The 21,680-nt window shown below is 38.3% G+C and overlaps 1 protein-coding gene across 3 annotated transcripts in view; it reads left to right on the forward strand.

Moving 5' to 3' along the window:
• Positions 1-21,680, forward strand: part of Dennd4a (DENN domain containing 4A) — a 105,171-nt gene that overhangs the window by 52,235 nt on the left and 31,256 nt on the right. For all 3 annotated transcript variants that reach the window (XM_015998034.3, XM_006979345.4, XM_076576517.1), the window contains 6 exons: positions 1,028-1,172; positions 1,432-1,607; positions 5,317-5,417; positions 7,648-7,866; positions 8,873-9,018; positions 21,393-21,526. In XM_015998034.3, the coding sequence (XP_015853520.1) occupies positions 1,028-1,172; positions 1,432-1,607; positions 5,317-5,417; positions 7,648-7,866; positions 8,873-9,018; positions 21,393-21,526 (921 nt within the window). The remainder of the gene's footprint in view (positions 1-1,027; positions 1,173-1,431; positions 1,608-5,316; positions 5,418-7,647; positions 7,867-8,872; positions 9,019-21,392; positions 21,527-21,680) is intronic.

The following is a 21,680-nucleotide window of genomic DNA, read 5'->3' on the forward strand; positions in this document are numbered from 1 at the left end:
TTTCATCATTAGCCCTTAGCCTAGAGTGATGAGTGTTTTCCGAGCTCTTACCTGAGCTGAAAATGAAATGAACACACTGATTACAAATGATTCAAATTGCCAAAAGGACTTCATTGAGATAACAGCTCTGGCCAAATCAGATTTCCACATTACAAAATTCACCCAAGTATAAGCCAGTGATTTTATTCACAGAAGGTATAGATTTATAGAAATGGATTAATTTAAGCAGATTCACAGGTGTATTAGTGAATACCTATGATCCTAGCACTTAGGAGACCAAGACAAAAAGATCTCTAATTGGACCAGCCTGGACTACATAGTCAGACCCTGTCCCAACAGCAACAGCAAAAGAAAAAAGGAAACAAACAGGACAAGCAGAAGACTCATTTTCTGTATTGAATGTAGCGCTGAAAAGTTCATGACTTTGAAAACTCATACAATTACATTTCTTTCATATTGTTTTTGATACTGTGTTTTTCCTGCCTGCGAACAGTAATTACATTTAGAGTTAAATATACACAGCCCTGTAGCTAGAGTTTTCCTGCCTTGTCCACAGTCAGGACAAATCTCTGTCACCCACCAGTCCCACAGCCACTCAGACCCAACCAAGTAAACACAGTGACTTATATTGCTTACAAACTGTATGGCTGTGGCAGGCTTCTTACTAACTGTTCTTATATCTTAAATTAATCCATTTCTATAAATCTATACCTTGCCACGTGGCTAGTGGCTTAGCGGCATCTTCACATACTGCTTGTCATGGCAGCGGCTAGCAGTGTCTCCTCCCACCTTCCTGTTCTCTCCATTTTCCTTCCTGTTAGTCCCGCCTATACTTCCTGCCTGGCCACTGGCCAATCAGTGTTTTATTTATTGACCAATCAAAGCAACAGATTTGACATACAGACCATCCCACAGCACAGCCCCACTATTCTAGATAATTAGGAGTTTAAACAGTTTTTGTTGTTGTTGTATTTGGGTTTAGTTTTTTGTTTTTGTTTTTATTGTGTATTTTTGCTTGGATTGACAGTGGTGGAAAGTTTTCAACACTACTTCAGAATCTTGGCCCTGAAAATGCTGTGACACTACTGGTGTTTGCTGTAACAGAACATAAAATCCTCATCCATTCCCTCCGGCCTTCTGTGCTTACTAGTGTGACAGAAGCATTAGTGTCTGTAAGTATCCGTTCAGTTGAAACTTAATTCATGTAATTTAGAGTCATTTTAGGGCTTAACTCCATTTCAGAAAGTAATGGATTTTTACATGTTGCAGCAGTTTTAATTTCCTGACTTTTAATTTTAGTTACAATTATTTAATTCATTATCAAACATTAAACTTTAGGTAATAATCTAAAAGATAATTTTGTGTATGTGCTGATAAGTTATGCGTCAATGTCAAAATGCTTAATATTCTCCCATCCTCTGTTTATCCAAGATGATTTTCCCTTTCCACTGGCCATGCCCATATGTTCCTCTCTGCCCACTGGCTCTAGCAGATGTCCTCAGTGCGCCATGTCCGTTCATAGTCGGGATTGACTCCAGATACTTTGATCTTTATGACCCGCCACCAGATGTCAGTTGTGTTGACCTAGATACCAACACCATTTCTCAGTAAGTACACTTTAAGTTTTACACCTGAGGCTTCATAACTCCATCACCTCTATGTGTGAATTTGTTCTTTATAGTTGCTGAGTAGTGTTCTTTCGTGATATATTTTTTGTATTTGGAGTTATTACCATCTCCTTGTCAACTCTTGCTATGCTTCAGGAGAGTATATTTAGGATTTACAGATGATTTGATTGGAAAGAAAATATAATTTTAATCCTCAGGCTTTAAATATTTAAGAAACATAATCTTATGCTTACTTAAAAACTTAGCGCGCGCGCGCGCACACACACACACACACACACACACACACACACACACACAAACTTAACATAAGAGGAATTACGGCAGAAATAGAATTTGGGGGCTGGAGCGATGGCTCAGTGGTTAAGAGCACTTGCTACTCTGCAGAGGACATGGATTCAGTTCCCAGCACCTACATGGCTGCTAACAACTGTCCATAACTCCAGTTCCAGGAGATCTGCTGCCCTCTTCTGGCCTCTGTGGGCACTGCACAAAACATTGCACACTTACATACATATAAAATAAAAATAAATCTTTTCAGATGATGATTGAGAAGCTAATCAAAATGGTGCCAAGGACCACACAATTTTTTAAACGTTTCTTTCTTTGCCACATGAGTATGGGAGACTCACAATTGAATTAAAACACTGTTCCTGTATTGATACTTCAATATTATTTCTAGTCCAATACTTTCAGAATAGTAGTACATCATAGCAAAATTAGTATATTGGAAATTTAAAATAATCTATAAATTGATACATAATTTTGCCTCTTTGCATTCTAAGAAAGTAGCTTTAAAAATGTGTCATAATTTCTTTGTGTCCACATTTTCAGATTAGTTTTCCATCAGCCAGGAAGGAAGGAAGAAATGGACGCAACAAGATGGCGTCTACGGGTCTGGTTGAAGTAACCATTATTTAGTCCATTGGTGCATCACAAAAGCTGGTTTAGTTTTGCACGTGATAAGGAGATATGAAATAGGCCTTCCTCTGTTCACTTACTGGTGCTGGGGAATGAAACCAGAGCTCGTGCAGGCTGAGCATGTGCTGTATCACTACGGCACACTCCTAGTCTTTCCATGTTTAAATAGAATTGTACTGTAAAGCCTTTCAGTTTAATTCCAGAATTTTAGATTGACTCTCCATATTTGCTATGTATCAAAACCTCAGTTGCTTAAACCATTAGAAAAGTTGGGGGAAAAATAAAACAGCTTTTATTCATAAAAAATATAAACCAATAAAATATGGGACATATTTTATACATGAAAGTCTTTTTAATGTGGGATTACTAAAAGCAAAGTTTTTTTATGAGCAACACTGTGTTCTTTAGCAGAAATGTTTCATTCTTTGAATCAGTAAACTCATACTTTACTTTTTCACTTGTTAAATGTTAGATGAAATTTTCCCTCTTGTAATTTGCTAAATTAATTAATTAATTAATCTTTTCTTGCACATACTTTTAATCCCTGCATTTGGGAGGCAAAAGCAGGCAGATCTCTGTGAGTTCAAGGCCAGCCTGGTCTACATAGAGAGTTCCAGGGCTACTTAGTGAGATCCTGTCTCAACAACAACAACAATAATAGTCTTATTTGCTATTTTCTTTCTACTTTGGTCATTAATTAATCGAAGAGTCAAAATGATATGAGTTGTTTGCACTCAGTTCTTTCTTCAATAGTACCCTCCGAGCTGGGGAGACCCTACAAGTGAACTAAAGCCCTCTGCTTTCCTTCATCCTGAGTTCTGAAACTCCAACCTGAAATGTGAAAGAAAAGCAAATTCCAAGTATAGGATTTTTAGTTTCCTTTTGCTATTCCAGGTACATACAATACAGATTAAGTTCTGAGTATCAAGAAATTCCTGAAGAAGGGGTAATAGCTTAATATTTCTAATGTAATTTTGCAAAATGTTGCATGTATAGACTTAGTGACTGTGTACTTTAGTCTGTGTAGTTTATGAGGAATCTCACAATTCCTCTGACAGATGAGGAAGCACAAGTTTAGTTTTTAAGCAGTTAAAGGGACATATCGCTCACTCTGTCAGCACTTGATTTTTAAACTGTTGATTTCACACTGTGACACTAAGACTTCTGCCACTAGTAATGAGGTAATGTTTGTGTAATAGTAATGAGTGAAAATGCGGAAGGCTATCAGAGAAAAACTCAGAGAAAAGCTAGGGAAAGCTACCCTGCTTGGCCACATTTCACAGAAACAATATCCAGGGCAAGAGGAGGAAATCAGGAGAGTAAATAACAGATATTTTTCTGCCCATCTATGCCAAAAACATTATCTTGAATGCCTTCTTCTATAGATTGGTAACAAAAAGACAAACAAGTAAATGCACTCCTTTCTCTGAGTTCCTCAGACTCCAATCTAAGACAGGTGTGCGTGCAGTGAATGATTCCGCAGAGGGATGCTATTTGGCAATATTTTATCAGGATAGTGATATAAAAAGTTTCTATGCCAGGCGGTGGTGGTACATGCCTTTAATCCTAGCACTCAGGAGGTGGATCTCTGGCCAGCCTGGTCTACAGAGTGAGACCCAGGACAGACACCAAAACTACACAGAGAAACCCTGTCTCGGAAAAAAAAAAAAAAAAGTTTCTACAGTGTAGTCTTCCTGTACCCTGCTCTTAGTCACATTATAAATGTAAAAACTGTTCTTTTACAGCAGAACATCTGCAATATTACCCTACTCTGCCTTTATTTTTATTCTTGTTTGTGGGAAAGAGGATAAATTCTATGGTTATTAATATTTATAAGTTTAAGTTTTCTTGTCTGTTCTTTTTGCTTATTTTTCAAAATGGTATTTGTTCTATGAGAAGTTTAGGGGACATTTAAAAACTAAAACAGTAGCGTGGGAAAGTCTGCTACCTACTTGTACTGAATTGTTCCTTTTCTTTTTCTCTTTATTTTTCAATTTTCAAAGTGAGTATTCATTACTTTTTAATGAAAAAAAGATTGAATAAATAAGAGCTAGACTAAACAAAACTATAGTTAAGTTCAAAAGCTTTGGTTCCTTATGTCTCCTGGCCCATAGCAAGATACCACCTGTGTTGTAATGGTTATAATAAAGGAGATTGTAGACTCCTCCTACAGACAGAGATATTAGTTTATAGCAGATAACCTCTTTTAAAGTTATAAAGTGTTTTGTAATGTTTTACTTTTGTTCAAGAACTTTAATATTTTAGAATATTTCTTCTCTGAAAAACAAATCATTTTTACTTATACTAAGCATATAACCAAGTATTTTAATAAGGTCTGTAGCTCATAGGTTCAATGAAAGTTTTCAGTAATACTTTTTCTTCTATTAGGAAAAACTGTTAACAGTTAATTTTCCTGCTGTTTGAATGTCTAAGCCCTCACACATGAAAGAGAAGAGTCTGAATCACCTCCTAATGAACGCCTCTGTGATGAGCATCGTCCTCAGGAGATGTAATAGATGCTGTTCAGATATAACTGTAAATTCTGAAATAATACATTAAGTGGAACATTCCACCTTCATGCAAATCAATTTTATATAGTCACTAACTATCCCAATTTGCCTCTGTCAGTTTTCTTCATTAGCTTGACTGTTCTGAATGTGTTCCTTATTTTTTTTTTGTTCAATGACTGTTTTCCCTTCGTGTATAAATATGGCAGGAATAGACCCCCTCCAAATATAACAAATGTATTGGTGTTGTCATTCAATCTCAGAACTGGAGACAGAAAGAATGTAGCCTGGAAGATTCTTCCAAAGAAGCCATGTAAAAATCTGATGACTACACTGAATAATTTGCACCAGCAATTGGCAAAACGTAAGTCGATAATCTCATTAAGGGATGTAACTTCATCTGAGAAAATGACTGACTACTTCTGAATTATTTTCCCTTTTTTAGCTAAGGGTGTGCTCTAGAAATCCAAACTTGGGTTGTCAGGTTTGTATTCCAAGGGCTCTCGCTCACTGAACCTCTTCCCCTGTCCTATGAACTAATCTGAAAGCTTCAAGCTATAGGTACTTAAGTAATATTGATCTTTTAGATGATTAATTCTGTTCCTTATATCTTAAAAGGTCTTTAACTTTTGAACCAGTTAGGAACTTTTGTCTTGACCCTTGAGAATAGGAGCCCTATTACATCTAAATGGAATGCATTTCTTACCAACAAGGCATTCTTTCACAGCACTACAACACAGTTATGGAAGTCAGGAAAGTAACATTGAACACCCTAATCTCTAGACCACGGTCAAGTTTTACCATATTTTGTTTTGTTTTGGTGTGTATATAAATGCACTCACCTGGTATATACATGTGGAAGTTTTCCTTTCTCATTGTCCACCTTACTTTTTGAGATAAATTCTTTCAGTGAACCTGGCATTTGCCATTTTGGCTAGCCTGGCTTTGAAACCCTGAGATCGTCATGTGTCTTTCCCTTTTCCTCCAGCACTGATACAGATGCATACCACTATGCCTGGCTTTTTTGTGGGTGGGATCCAAATACAGGTCCTCATGTGTGTACAGTAAACACTCACCCATGTTGTTGGTTTTTTTACTCATAGCTCTTTGGCTCTTGTTCTTTTAGGGGCCTGCCACCCAGTTCCCCAATAAATCACACACAGAGGCTTATCCTTAATTATAAATGCCTGGCATTAGCTTGGCTTGTTTCTAGCCAGCTTTTCTTAAATTAGCCTGTCTACCTTTTGCCTCTGGGTTTTTACCTTCCTCTGTTTCTGTATATCTTACTTTCACTCTTACTCCATGGCTGGCTGTGTAGCTGGGTGGCTGGCCTCTGATGTCCTCCTCCTTCTCTGGCTACTTCTTCCTCTCCTTCCAGGTTTCTCCTTTATTTATTCTCTCTGCCTACCAGCCCCACTTGTTCTTTCTCCTGCCTTGCTGTTGTCAATTCATTTCTTTATTAGATCAGCAGGTGTTTTAGACAGGCACAGTAACACAGAATCACAGAGTTAAACAGATGCAACATAAACAAAAGTAACACACCATAAAATAATATTCTGTAACACACCCACCAGGCCTTCTCCAGCCCAAGTTTTGCCTCTTTTGTAAATTGTTTTTTTTTATAGCGAGAGGATTTAATTCCAAATCAGAGACAGATCGTTTCAAGTCTTTTCTATCTCCTCTTCTCTAAAACAGTTCTTCAGTTCTATTATTTTCATAATACTGCCCTTGCAGAGGACCCAGATTTGATTCCCATCACCCATATTGTGGCTCACACCGTCTATAACCCTAGATCTGGGACAGTCAACAGACCTGGCACACATACATACATGCAGGCAAAACATACACAGAGTAAAATAAATAAATCTTTTTTAAAAATTATCCTTACATTGTCAAATGGTCCCTGATTTTAATTTTGTCCAGGAGTCTTCTTGTAAAATCGGGGCATGCATCATTGGCATGCGTGCCTACAGACATGGTAAGCCCTTCTCCACCATTCTCCTCAGTGTGCCCTCTCATCTTCTTCTGTTATTGAAAGGAGCTCTGATGTCTATTAGGCTTCTTCACTTGACCTTAGTCAGAAGTTAGAGAAGAGATTCAACCAGACTTCTCTAACATAAACTTACTCCTCACCACCAATTGGCTTTATCATTGAGTTGCCTAGGAAGAGGTTTTTTTGTTTTTATAAATCCTTCTGTTTTTATCCTGAAGGCACTTGTATTTTATGAAGAAAGGGGTGGAAAAGGACTGTGTATTATATGTATCCAGTGTAATGGTTGTTAAGAACTTTCTTTACTAGTGTGTGTATACACATACTTACATACATACACAAACATACATAGTTATGTTAGATCATGAACTTACTCTGATGATAAACTTGCAGAAATAATTTTATGTGTAACTTAAGTAAAATATACTCAACAGAGCCTAAAAATGATAGAGAAGGTTTTCTTGAGGTTTACCTGCAATGAAGTGGTGTAAATAAAAAGTTGTGGTTATATGAACACTTTCGAAAACAGATAAATGTGCATTAAAATCAATGTGAGCCTTATTTTTCATAGACTTCAAAATTCCAACTCTGTATTTCTCCACAGTGCAGCAGAGACCAAGAGATGATGGACTAATGGACTTAGCAATGAACGATTATGATTTTAATTCTGGAAAAAGGCTGCACATGATAGATTTGGAAATCCAGGAGGCATTCTTGTTTTTCATGGCCTCTATTCTTAAAGGTTATAGATCATACTTAAGGCCAATAACACAAGCCCCATCTGAGACAGCGACAGATGCAACCTCTCTTTTTGCTCTCCAAGGTGAGTGGAGATATAATTTTCTAGCTTTCATGTTGTTAAGCTTCAACTTATGATAAATCACTTGTTCCCTGAATTAATAGTTCATATTTAACAAGGCACATACCTGCTCTTAGGAGTGTGTGAGGACCAACTCTGGTGATCCATTTCTGTAGGGCAAATTTTTTGTCTGGTGCATTAACTGGAATCCTAGTAAAAAGATACAGAAGGAACTGTCTGAAAACTGCAGAACCTTCTGAGTGTATTTCATTCCACTTTGTTGTGTCACATACATGTTGAGGTATTGTTGGTTTCAGTTTTCAGGGCTGCTAGGCAGTACTGGGGATCTGAGGTACCCCGGGATGATTACATCTGGCTTGTACAGCCTCATTTGTTTTATTTTAGTCTGCTTTATAACTTATTTTCTGTCTGTACTGCAAAGGGGAAAAAAAGGAAGTTGGGTAGCCCAGAATATAATTGGTTTCATGCTATGTACTTACTTTCTCTTGTAGTATTTAATATTTGAAAGAGAAATTCATCTAGTAAGTATGTACTTGGTGCTATAAAATGTTGGACACTTGGTATATATTAGTAAGCAAAAGAGATACAGCCATGGAAAAAAAGAGACACAGTCACTTCTTTCATAGAGCTTGCACTAAAAAAGACGAGCAATTAGAAAGTAATAGAGTAAACAAGTTTAGTTTAGTTTAGAGAGAAAACAATGGACAGAAGAAGCATTCACACAACATGCAAAATATTGTGCAAAAGTAGCAGTTGCAGAAATTGAGCTATACTAGTTTAAGTGTAATCATGAAGACAGAGATAACTAGGTGAAAGCTTGAACTGTCTGTGTGTCCCTTTTCTATTGCTTCTCCTAGTTCTTCCCCATTTATCAAGGAGCTTAAGTTTTGCTTTGTTTTTCTTTAAGGTAGTGAACAAAATGAGAATATAGATGATATTGTTGATCAAGTTTCTTCTAGCAGAAAATTTTTCTGAACTTATTCTCACATTATCTATTTATATTGAATAGCTTTCTTAAGAAGCCGGGACCGATCACATCAAAAATTCTATAATATGATGACCAAAACACAAATGTTTATTCGCTTCATTGAGGAATGTTCTTTTGTCAGCGATAAAGATGCAAGCCTGGCTTTTTTTGATGATTGTGTAGATAAAGTAAGTAGTCTACTGTAGTCTACAGTGCCCTGGCTTATTTTGTGTGACTGCTATAAATGCTATGTTAATTGTTTCTATTTGTAGCTTATAACAAAATCTAGAATAATTTTATTTTCATAATTGACCACTTTCAATGAAAGTTTGGGCAGCCTGTTAGATATTACAGCACATACTTTTATTATCTTTTATTTTATTTATTAGTAGTAGTAGTGTATGTGGGTGTGCACATGTATGGAGGGCAGAAAAGGACTTTTGAGAGTCAATTCTCTTTTCCTACCATAGGTTCCAGAGATGGGATTAGGTTGTTAATCTGTGTGGTAAACACTTTTATCTGATGAGCCATCTTTCTTAAAGAATCCTTTTTTTTTTTTTAATTAATCAGTAATTTTAAGTGCAGTACCTGGAGAGACCAGAAGAGGGTATTGGATCCCCTGGCATTGGAATGATAGACTATTGTTTTGCTGCCTGACCTAGATGCTGGGAACCAAACTCAAGTCCTCTGCAAAAGCAATAAGTGCTTTTAACCATTGAGCCATATCTTCAGCCCCAAGATCATACTTCTTAAAGGGGTTTTGTAGGAATTTTATCTTAACAAGGCTAAGGTTAGGTTCCTAACTCAATCTTTGCACTACAGAGTAGGACATTTTTCCAAGCCCATGAACCTCCAACATACTGAGATATCACATGCTAAGAGTAGAGGGCATAGCATAGATGTCATATAACTATTTTTTATGCTGAGGGTGAATTTATTCCTTATGTAGATTCTATTTTGAATTCACACATGAAAACTACCCATTTTCTGTTCAGTCCTTTTGTATTATTAGGTAAGATGGAACTGGGTTCATGCTGGAAACAAAGGAAGCAGGATAACAGTGGTCCCTAATACAGTGTCTAATCTTAAGTAGGGTGAGGAAGGTTGAGTTGCCTAGAATAGGCACCTGAGCTCCAGCCATGAGCAAAGAGCTTCCATTCAGAGATCTAGCTTGACATGGGACTCAGAACAAAGAGAAAAGAACATCCTTCCTGGGTCAGTCAGCCTCAGGCTATCAGAACTTAACCAGGATGAGAAGAGTATGATGGTGATGGTGGTATGAAGCTCAGGAGCCTACACAGGGTCAGCAGAGTAGGGTTGGATATAACATGGGATGTTAGACTTTGACTTGGATGAAGGAGATGCCAGCATGGTAGACATGAAATTCAAGTTAGGGTAAGGAAGTCATCTGCATAGGAGCAGAGCAGTGAAGAGGGGAAAATGATACATAAAGGTAGGGAAAATGTTCAAATAAGTAAATGTGTTCAAAAGATGAAGATTCTCATGGCCAGGAAATTTACATACAAACTTAGAGAGAAGTAGAACAAATCCTGAATTTGGAAATACACTATTGGTTCTCAATGATAGACAGACATAGAAATAACTATAGGCAAAGTGCATATATCTGTGCACATATACATATATTCTGTAGCTTTGTATATTAAGAGAACTTGGGAACAACCACACTTTAATAACAGTGTAGTATAATATGCATATACTTTGTCTTCTATATAGTAAAAGCCATCAGGACTCTTTGGAGAAATGATTGGTTACAAATTTAAGGCAAAGAAAAGTCTAAGATAAACTCTAAGTATCCTGTATTAGGAAGTAAGAAATTATCCCAAGAATGATAGAGGCATATAAGACATGCACTGGACCTGTTTGAAGGGTTACCCTGTCAAATCGGAGGTAATTCAAACATCAAATGTTAGTAACAAATGATTAACCTGTTGAATAAATAGGAAATCTGAAGTATATGCAGACATCAGTTGATAATTCAAAGTCTTACAAGAAGCAAAATCTATACATAGTTCACTATATCTCCCTACGAAATAAATAGGAATTGAACTGTATAGTGGAAAGGCCTGGCAGACACCACATTAAAATTAAGTGAGCAAAGTGGACATCATCAATAATAGAACACAATGTCATGTGTTCCTAAAAGATGCTACTTTGTTTCTTTTCCTTCTACTAGAATAAATACTTTGACAAAAGCTACTTAAGGGATAAAGGGGTTATTTTAATTCACATTATCATGTCAAAGAAGTCAGGGCATCAGGAGCTTGAGAGAGCTGCTCCATAGTCAGAAGACAAGAGCAATGAGTGTATTATGTGGTTCTCAGCCTGTTTTCTCTTCCGCAGTCCAACATCCTCTGCCTAAGGAATGGTTCTACCCATAGTTGTATGGATCCTCCCACCTTAATTAGTCGAGATAACCATCCACAGACATACTAGAGGCCCATCTTTCAGATGATTCTAGATTCTGTTAAGTTGAAAGTTAACACTAGCCATCACAATTCCATCTTCTGTCAATTTGTAAACCACCCATTTGGGTTTTGGGAATTGAACTCCCATCCTCTGCAAAAGCAGGAAGTACAGTTAACCAATGAGCCATCTCCAGTCCCATTTTTCAATATTTTAATAAATATTTTAAGTATGCATTATTTAAAAAGTATTAACAGAAATAGGAGGGCATAGCTATAAGTTTTTCTCTAGGCCCCTATTTACAGAAATAATTGTGTGCACATGCAAGGGAAAGGGAATTCCCATATGGTACCAGATCTCCACTAGTCATATGTATGTACTTCCTTTATGAACAATGACATGTATCTGTATATTCCCATGCCAAGCTAACTGAACCATATGAGACCAAATTAGTGACCAGGGCTTAGCTAATAACATGCAGTAGTGAATAAGTTCATTAATCCACTTGGGGACACTGAACTACTTTGCAAGACTTTAGTTAACAGTATAAAAGGGAGAATTTTTGCTTTTTATAAAAGAATTGTTTTCTTTTTGACCCACTCACTGTATTTTATTCACAAGTCTGTGTTTTACCTAAACTTATACTGTAATATCACATGGTCTAATGAGATACTTATTAATATTGTAAGCTGTACAAGACTTGTAATTTTACTCCATTTCTAGGACATCTTGGCCTAAGGAGATCTCTCAGTACTGGTAGTTAATACTTTAGATTGTCTAGGGTTTTCTGTAGGTCACTTGAGATTTATGTGATAGGAGTCACTGTGGTGGATTATTTGAATAATTCCTTTTGCAATATGAATTCCAAGTGGCTGAAGAGATGGCTTGACAGTTAAGAGCACTTGTATCTCTAACAAAGGACCTGAGTCTACGTTCCCAAATGCTCTTTTATAACCTATTTTAAAAGTCTAGAGCCTATGAAAGACTTCTTATATATATATATATATATACATTGAACTAACATACTTGAAGATTTTGCTGACTAAACAGGAAATCAAAGCTGAGAGCTGTAATGGGATATAGCTTAGTAACAGAGCTCAGCAGGGAAAAAAAAAACAACTAACAGAATCCTGAGAATTACCTAGATAAAACCTAGTTTTTGTTTTTGTTTTGATATAATTCAAGGGACACTTTATTGGAGAAAAAGTATCACAAGGCCTAATGTGTATATTACTAAGCTTCATGTGTAGTTGGAGCAAAGGTTAGTTGTCCTGATGTTATAGAGCAGAACTCTCTGTTCCTGCCTTCCATAGTCTTCTACCCCAGTAAGAAGACTGAGCATAAAACTCAATACTTTTAATCTGAAAGCATTTTCAGAGTGTCATACATCTACTTTGAGAATAATCATTTATGTGGAGGCTGTTCCTTAGTTGGATATGTTTGAACTCGTGTTTTTAAGTGAACAAATCCTTTTACCTCTAGAAGCTTAGCTATGGAAAATAAATAAATTAGATATGTATTAATTCATTTCACCATCTATGCCTGTGCTTAAATGTAAATCAGATATACTCCACTCGTGATCTTAGCATATCCATACTGAAAACATCTGACTCAATTTTGAAATAAAAAATGAATAATGCTGAATAGGAATAATAAAAACAATGCATAAGAATTATTTGCATTTCATTTATGACTAATTTAAGAGCCATATGTCCTTGTTCTTCACATGATTAATTTTAAATCCATGCAGTCTGTTTCTGTAGGAAGGTGCTTAGCCAAGGGCAGTGTGTAGCAGATAGTCAACTAGGATGCTTTTCTTGGTTCTTCAAGTGTTCATTTACAGTGTTTTCTGAGCATACCAATGTCTTCTGGAAGAATTAGGAAAGAAAATATGAAAATGCCTTAATTTTATCCTGCCATGTGTGTTGGATTTCTTTTTTTCTCAATTGAGACAGATACCACTTTACTTTCAAAGACAGAGAAATGTCCAGTTGAAGAATGTAGGGTCCCCGGGCGGTGGTGGCGCACGCCTTTAATCCCAGCACTCGGGAGGCAGAGCCAGGTGGATCTCTGTGAGTTCAAGGCCAGCCTGGGCTACAGAGTGAGTTCCAGGACAGGCTTCAAAGCTACACAGAGAAACCCAGTCTCGAAAAACCAAAAAAAAAAAAAAAAAAAAAAAAAAAAAAGAATGTAGGGCTTATGGTATTGCTATATTTACAATACAATACAATTTTTAAATGTACAATTAAAGGACATTTTGTACATTTAATGTCTTACCAAGGTATAGAATCTCTAGGTCCAAGTTTCAAACTGTCTGTGATTTTGTAGTGCTGAGAAATACAGAAGCACATTATTTCACTTTCCTCAGAGTAAACAGTTGCTCTACTTCTGTCTTCTGTCTGTTACTAATTCATCTGGAAACTTATAAAGAACGAAACACTACTCAATACATCAAGTTATCCATTTAAGTGTTAAATACATTTTGCTGGAACGTCCCATTTTAATTGTTTTAATATGAATTGACTGCCTTCTAGTCTGTCCTCTATAATTTTCCTCCTCCAGCGCCTTGGTAATTATATTAACATCTCGCTGGAGTTGAATGCCCTGCTTTCAGCTCCTGCTTAATAGCTACTTACTTGGTGTAGTTCCTTGTTATGGTGAAGCCTGTCTGAAAACAGCTTCTCCTCTACTACTTGACTGCTAACTTGGTTGGATCAGTATTTGAAATTCATTTCTGCATTGTCTTTTACTGCCCCCTGAGATATTAGCAAAAAGTCTAATACTGTCTTTCTTTCTAGGCGATTGTGTCTGATCTCTCTCTCTCTTTCTCTCTCTCTCTCTCTCTCTCTCTCTCTCTCTCTCTCTCTCTCTCTCTTTCTCTCTCTCTCTCTGCAAAAAAGTTCCTTGATATCCTGGAATTTCAGGGAATGTGAGAATATGCCTTATGTAGGCATTTCTTTATTCATGAATTAGATGGGTGTAGATACTTTTAATGTAGGAATTCACTTCCTTCACTTCTAGAAATTTTTCTTTACTTCCATCCTGCTCCATTCTCATTCATACTCTCTGTCTGTCTCTGTCTGTCTGTCTGTCTCTGTCTGTCTCTTTCTCTCCTTTCTGGAAATACCTAGCCTGATCCTCTTTTTCCCCCAACATAATATATTTATTGATTATTTTGGAATTTCACATAATGCACCCCAATCACACTTCCCACCCACTACCCTTGTGACCTCCCATACACAAAATAAAAAGGAAAAAAGAAAAACTATATACCAAGTCCAATTTGTGTTGCCCATATACTCACAGTGGCCAGCCCCTTAAAGAAAACTGAGTCCTTCCCCACCCCATCCCCTAGCCTGATCCTCTTAATTTTTCTCTTTTCATCTCATTTTCTGTCTTTATATTTTAAGAAACTAGAGAGATTATAGTATAATTACATTGTTTCCACCTTCCCTTTCCTCCAAACTCTCCCATGTATATCACTGCTTTCTTTCAAATTCGTGTCCCTTTTTCTGTATTTATGTTGTTGTTGGTAGTGGTGGTGGTGTGTGTATGTTCCTAAATACATAGTTACATCCTGCTCGGTCCATATAATGTCAGTTGTATGTACATGTTTTCAGGGCTGACTATTTGGTATTGGATAACTAATCCGTGCTCTCCCCTAGGTAAGATTATTTCTCCTGCTCTCAACTTTCCTTGGTTGTCTGTAGTTCTTTGTCTAGGGTTGGGATCTCATGAGCTTCCCCACTCTCACTTTATCATGTCAAAAACACCACTTTTTTTGGTGCTGTCCTTGTTCCAGTCATGTTTAGGAAGCCATGTTGGTGAGATTTCATTCATGGATATAGCTTCTGATGTTTCTAGGGGACAGTCTCACCACAGGCTCTCTGTTCCGCTGGCCTGTAGTCTTTCCACTCACTCTTCCATGTTGGTCTCTGAGCCTTAGGTGGCAAAGCTGCGCTGTAGATGTGTCTGTCCATTGGGACTGGGCTCCATAACTTGGCATTTTGATCAGTTGTAGTTTTCTGTAATGGTCTCCATCTGTTGCAAAGAGAGCTTTCCTTTATGGGGTGGGAGCGTGGAGACTACACTTTTCTGTGGGTGTAAGGACTAATATTTAGAAGGTGGTTAGGGATTATGCTGGTTTAATAATGGTTATAGGTTCTCCTCCAAGGTCCATGACTTCACCAGCCCTGTCTAGTTGGCTAGGTTTCCAGTACCAGGCACAATTTCCCTCGTGTTTGCGGGTCTTAACTACAATTAGAGAGCTGTTGGTTACTGCTAAGATGTGCATGCAACTCTTGCACCTTTTGTGCTATCTTGTCATGCTTGTCATTGTTGGGTTCATAGGTATCCTAGCTGGGAACGACTGTTGATGGCTTCCCTCCTTTGGAAGCTTGCATGGCTTCTTCTGATACCATGATAGCTAGTCCTCAGAGAGGAGGCTTTCAGGTTGTGTCCAGCTCTAGACTTCTGGGACCTCTGTCCAAAGTATTTTCAGCAATAGGGACTTACCCTCCACACTCATTATATAGCCTATAATGTTTTGTGAGTGTCTTAGATAACGCTGACCAACGATTCAAAGGAGGGTGTCTCATGCCTGGTGTTGGAATTTTTGTTAGGTGGTCTATAGCTCTTGGGGGTAGCTTTGTTAGTCTATATGGGAAATTTTCACTTAAACTCTATGAGCATATTTCTATAGCAACTTAAGTGTATTATAGGTATTTTAGGTGGATAGGTAATAGTATGATTCCTTATGACTTACTCAAGTATCCTTACTGTTACTTTATACACTGCCCTCCTTCATCTGCATTTATTTCCCCCTCCCTCCATAATTAGAGTCTTCCTTTTCCTACCTCCCTCTTCAGACCACTTAGGCCCTGCCATTCTCATCCTTATTGCCCCCTTCCACTTTTTGACTAATTTCTTCAATTTCATTTTCCAGTCCTTATACGTTTATTTCTGATGTCATGTTTGCAATTTTTTTTTGAAAATTTTATTTTTTTATTTTACTCATCAACCACAGATCCCCCATCCTCCTGCCACCCCCCAGACTTCCCCCCAAGTCCACCCCCATCCCCTCCTCTGAAAAGGTAAGGCCTTCCATGGTGAGTCAGCAGAGCCTGGTACCTCCAGTTGGGGCAGGTCCAAGCCCCTCCCCCTGTATCAAGGCTGTGCAAGGTGTCCCACCATAAGTAGTGGGCTCCAAAAAGCCAGCTCATGCGCCAGGGATGGATCCTGATCCTACTGCCGGGGGCCCCTTAAGTAGATCAAGCTACACAACTATCTTACTTATGCAGATGGCCTAGTCCAGTACCATGGAGGCTCCACAGCTGTTGGTCTAAAGTTCATGAGTTCCCACTAGTTTGGTTTGGTTGTCTCTGTAGGTTTCCCCATCATGGTCTTGATACCCCTAGCTCATAGAATCCCTCCTCTCTCTCTCTCTCTTCAACTGGACTCCTGGAGCTCAGCCTGGTGCATGGCTGTGGATCTCTGCATCTGCTTCCATCAGTTGAAGACTCTATGATAACAGAGTATTCATCAATCTGATTACTGGGGTAAGCCAGCTCAGGCACCCACTCCACTATTACTAGTAGTCTAAGCTGGAGTCACCCTTCTGGATTCTTGGAAACTTCCCTAGCACCCACTCTCTCCCTATCTCCATGATGTCTCCCCCTAACATGATATCTCTTTCATTGCTCTCCCACTCCGTCCCTATTTCAGCTCAACCATCCCATTCCCTTATAACCCACCCCCTACTCTCTATTACCACTCCCTCACCCCCAGTTTATCACTCTTTACAATAGCCACAAATAATATAAAATACCTTGGGGGTAACTCTAACTAAGCAAGTGAAAGACCTATATGACAATAACTTTAAGTCTCTGAAGAAAGAAATTGAAGAAGATATCAGAAAATGGAAAGATCTCCCATGCTCATGAAGAGGTAGGATTAACATAGTAAAAACGGCAATCTTACCAAAAATAATCTACAGATTCAGTGCAGTCCCCATCAAAATCCCAACACAGTTCTTCACAGACCTGGAAAGAACAATCCTCAACTTCATATGGAAAAACAAAAAAACAAAACAAAAAAAACATAGCTAAAACAATCCTGTACAATAAAGCAACTTCTGGAGGCATCACCATCCCTGATCTCAAGCTCTACTATAGAGCTATAGTAATAAAAACAGCTTGGTATTGGCCTAAAAACTGACACATGGACCAATGGAATCTAATTGAAGACCCTGACATTAATCCATACACCTGTGAACACCTGATTTTTTACAAAGAAGCCAAAACTGTACAATGGAAAACAGAAAGCATCTTCAACAAATCATGCTGGCATAACTAAATGTCAATATGTAGAAGATTGCAAATAGATCCATATCTATTGCCCTGCATAAAACTCAAGTCCAAGTGGATCAAAGACCTCAACATAAATCCAGTTACAATGAACCTGATAGAAGAGAAAGTAGGAAGTATCCTTGAATGCATTGGCACAGGAGACCACTTCCTAAATATAACACCAGTAACACAGACACTGAGAGCAACAATTAATAAATGGGACCTCCTAAAACTGAGAAGCTTCTGTAAGGCAAAAGACATAAATAAGACAAAATGACAGCCTACAGAATGGGAAAAGATCTTCACCAACCCACATCTGACAGAAGGCCGATCTCAAAAATATATGAAGAATTCAAGAAACTAGACATCAAAATACCAAACAACCCAATTAAAAAATGAGCTACAGAGCTAGCTAAACAGAGAATTCTCAACAAAAGAATCTCAAATGGCCAAAAAGACATTTAAGGAAATGCTCAACATCCTTAGTCATCAGGGAAATGCAAATCAAAATGACTCTGAGATACCATCTTACACCTGTCAGAATGGCTAAGATCAAAAACACTGATAACAGCTTATGTTGAGAGGATGCGAGCAAGGGGAACACTCATCCACCGGTGATGGGAGTGCAAACTTGTACAACCACTGTGGAAATCAGTATAGCGGTTTCTCAGAAAATTGGGAATCACTCTACTTCAAGACCCAGCAATACCACTTTGGGGTATATACCCAAAGGATGCTCAATTATACTACAAGGACACTTGCTCAACTATGTTCATAGCAACATTATTCATAATATCCAAAACCTGGAAACAACCTAGATGCCCCTCAACTGAAGAATGGATAAAGAAAACGTGGTACATATACACAATGGAATACTACTCAGCAGTAAAAATCAATGACATCATGAAATTTGCAGACAAATGGATAGAACTAGAAAATATTATCCTGAGTGAGGTAACCCAGAGTCAGAAGGACAAACATGGGATGTACTGTATGTACTCACTCATAAGTGGATACTAGATGTAAAGCAAAGGATAACCAGACTACCACCCACAGCTCCAGACAAGCTAGCTAACAAGGAGGACCCTAAGAGGAACACATGGATCACCTTGGAAGGGGAAATAGATGAGATCTCCATGTGTTTGTAATTTCCGTATACACTTATTGAATGTTTCTTCTTTATGTGACATCTTGTTCTTACTTTCTGAATGTAGACTTATTTGTTACGGTTATTTTAAAGTTTCTTCTCCCTACGTTATCTTATCTTCTGAATACCTCAACTCTCCTATTGTTCAGAAATGTAAAGTCCCTCTGATTCACCCTGGAAAACAAACAACAAAAGCTTAGCCCTCTCCCAGCACTGATGAGAGGTAGTGTCCTAACATGGATCTGGGAGTCCTTAACTGAAGGTACTAATGCTCTTGCTTCAGTCTCACCTTTAAGGGCATTGTGTGTGTGTGTGTGTGTGTGTGTGTGTGTGTGTGTGTGTGTGTGTGTGTGTGTGTGTGTGTGTGTGTGTTTTAACCTATCAAATATGGTTTATGCTGCCCATATACTTGGATATGTGGCTTTCCACTGGAGTGTGGTAGACCTACCCTGTCTTTTTTTTTCCAGAAAGTGACTCTCACTGAACCTAGAACTCAGTGATTGGCTAAACTGACCTCTGAGTCCAGGGGTCCCTCTGTGGTCCCCTCTCCAGCACTAGGGTTACAGGTCCACACCCGTGTTTTACTTGGCTGCTGGGGATCTGAGCTCAGGTCATCATGCTTGTGTGACAGGCAGTTTACCAACTGAACCATCTCCCTGGCTCACATATAGCACTTTTTAGGACTGGCATATCTGAAGCATTGCAGAGCTACACAGCTTGTATTTGGGCATTCCCCTGCTTCCCTTCTCCAATGCCAGATCGTTGTTTGAACCCCAGCTCTGCTGTGGTCCCCTTCCAGTTCATTTTGTCTTGATATTTTTACTTCCAACTTCCAAATTTCATTCTGGTGGGATTTTTAAGAAGCAAAGAAGATACTAACTATATTTGTTTTATTCAGGCAGAAAGCCATATAATTGTTATTTTCATTATCAGTAACTACACTTCATTGGTGAATTTACTCCCCTTTATCTAACTATTGTTTGACATATGCATTACTTCTAGTTACTTACTGTTGTAAACCTACAAAAACAACCTAAGTACTAATGGGTGTTCACATATCGTTATTTTCCTAAAATAAGAATACAGTAGAAATGTTTGAACACATCTTACTTTCTAAAAGTTACGATACCATGCTGGGTTTGTAACTTTAGTGGTAGATTGCTTGTCGACTCTGATTCAGTCCTCAGCACCACAGAAACAAGCAAACCAGTGTTAAGTTCTAGTAGGGCATGTGCTCCTCTAGCTTTTTATAGTCATTGTGTCTTTGCTGGTGTCAGCATAGAAGTCTCCTCCCCAGGCTACAGAAAGAAGCTCAAGGACAATTTTATTAGATTTTGGGATAAAAAAAGTAAGAGCAAGCAATCTGTAAATCTTGGCAGCTGTTGAGGCGAGTGGAGAAGAGAAAAGGCCATGCCTTGTGAGCTGGGATCTGGGAAAGGTGGATGTTCAGTGGTGGTGGCTGGCAAGCCGCATGGAAAGGGGGAGAGGGACTTCAGGAGTGAGAAAGCCTAGTGTGTCAGGGAAAGCAGGCTAGGATTTGGGCTGGTATCCAGAAGAAAATGGTAGAAAGAAAGAAAAATTCAAGCTCTATTTTCCTGAATTAGAACTCAGAAGAGCAGGCAGGCTCAGCAGTGCCTCCATATGGGAAGACCCAAACACGCAGCTAAAAGGCTTTTGACAAGCTGAACATAGAAACTTAGCTTCTTTTTACCAATAGATTTTTAAATTCCCTCCAACAAGATGGAAATAAGTGGTTACTCTAACAATAATTACTTTGAGTTTTTCAAAATCAAATAACACGTAACACTAATACTCATTATTTTTATTGGAAAATAAACAATATAGATAATAATGTAAATTAATTGCTAGTGATACTATTACTCACATTTAGCATTTTGATAATTGTGGGGCTTTCTGTTTATAAAAGAATATATAACAAACATAATCACCCATCTTTAAAAAAAATAGAAGTAGAGAACTGGTCATGGTGACATAAACTTTAAATCCCAGTTCTTGGGAGGCAGAGACAGGCAAATCTTGTGAGTTCTGGGCCATCCAAGGCTACATAGTAAAACCCTGTCTCTCTCTCTTTTTTTTTTTTTTTTTTTGTTTGTTTTTTGAGACAGAGTTTCTCTGTGTAGCTTTGCGCCTTTCCTGGAACTCACTTGGTAGCCCAGGCTGGCCTCGAACTCACAGAGATCCGCCTGCCTCTGCCTCCCGAGTGCTGGCATTAAAGGCGTGCGCCACCACTGCCCGACCCTGTCTCAAAGTAAGTAAAGAAATAAAATAGAAACACAGACACACACAAAATTAGAAGTAGGGCTATCAAGATGGCTCAGCAGGTAAAGGCACTGTTTTGTTTTGTTTTGTTTTTAGAGACAGGGTTTCTCTGTGTAACAGCCCTCTGTGTGTCCTGGCACTCTCTGTAGACCAGGCTGGCCTCGAATTCACAGAGATCTGCATGCCTCTGCTTCCGAGTGCTGGGATTAAAGGAATACACCAGCATGCTTGGCTCTAAGGCACTTTTTAAAAATAGTTCTTTAGTAGATGTTGATGGAAATGATGTATTTGATTGACCATTCCCCTATGAATGCATTCTTGCCTAACCAATGTGGCTTTTAAATGCATTTTTAAATTCCTTCAGGTGGATATGGACAAGACTGGTGAAGTTCGACTTATAGAACTGGATGCATCTTTCAAAAGTGAACATACTGTTTTTGTGACACCACCCGAGATCCCCCATTTACCCAATGGTGAAGAGCCCCCATTACAGTACAGGTATTCAATAACACAGTGTGAGATTGACGGAGAAGCAGTCCATCATCTGTGGCATAGCTTTCCAAGGACTGCGGTATTTTCAAAAGTACAAGTTACAGATAAGCAAGCCCATCCCACGTCCATTAGGTTTTACAGCATAGACAGAAAAAAACAA

The sequence above is a fragment of the Peromyscus maniculatus genome, chromosome 7 (assembly GCF_049852395.1).
Source record: "Peromyscus maniculatus bairdii isolate BWxNUB_F1_BW_parent chromosome 7, HU_Pman_BW_mat_3.1, whole genome shotgun sequence".
NCBI classification, from domain to species: Eukaryota; Metazoa; Chordata; class Mammalia; order Rodentia; family Cricetidae; genus Peromyscus; species Peromyscus maniculatus.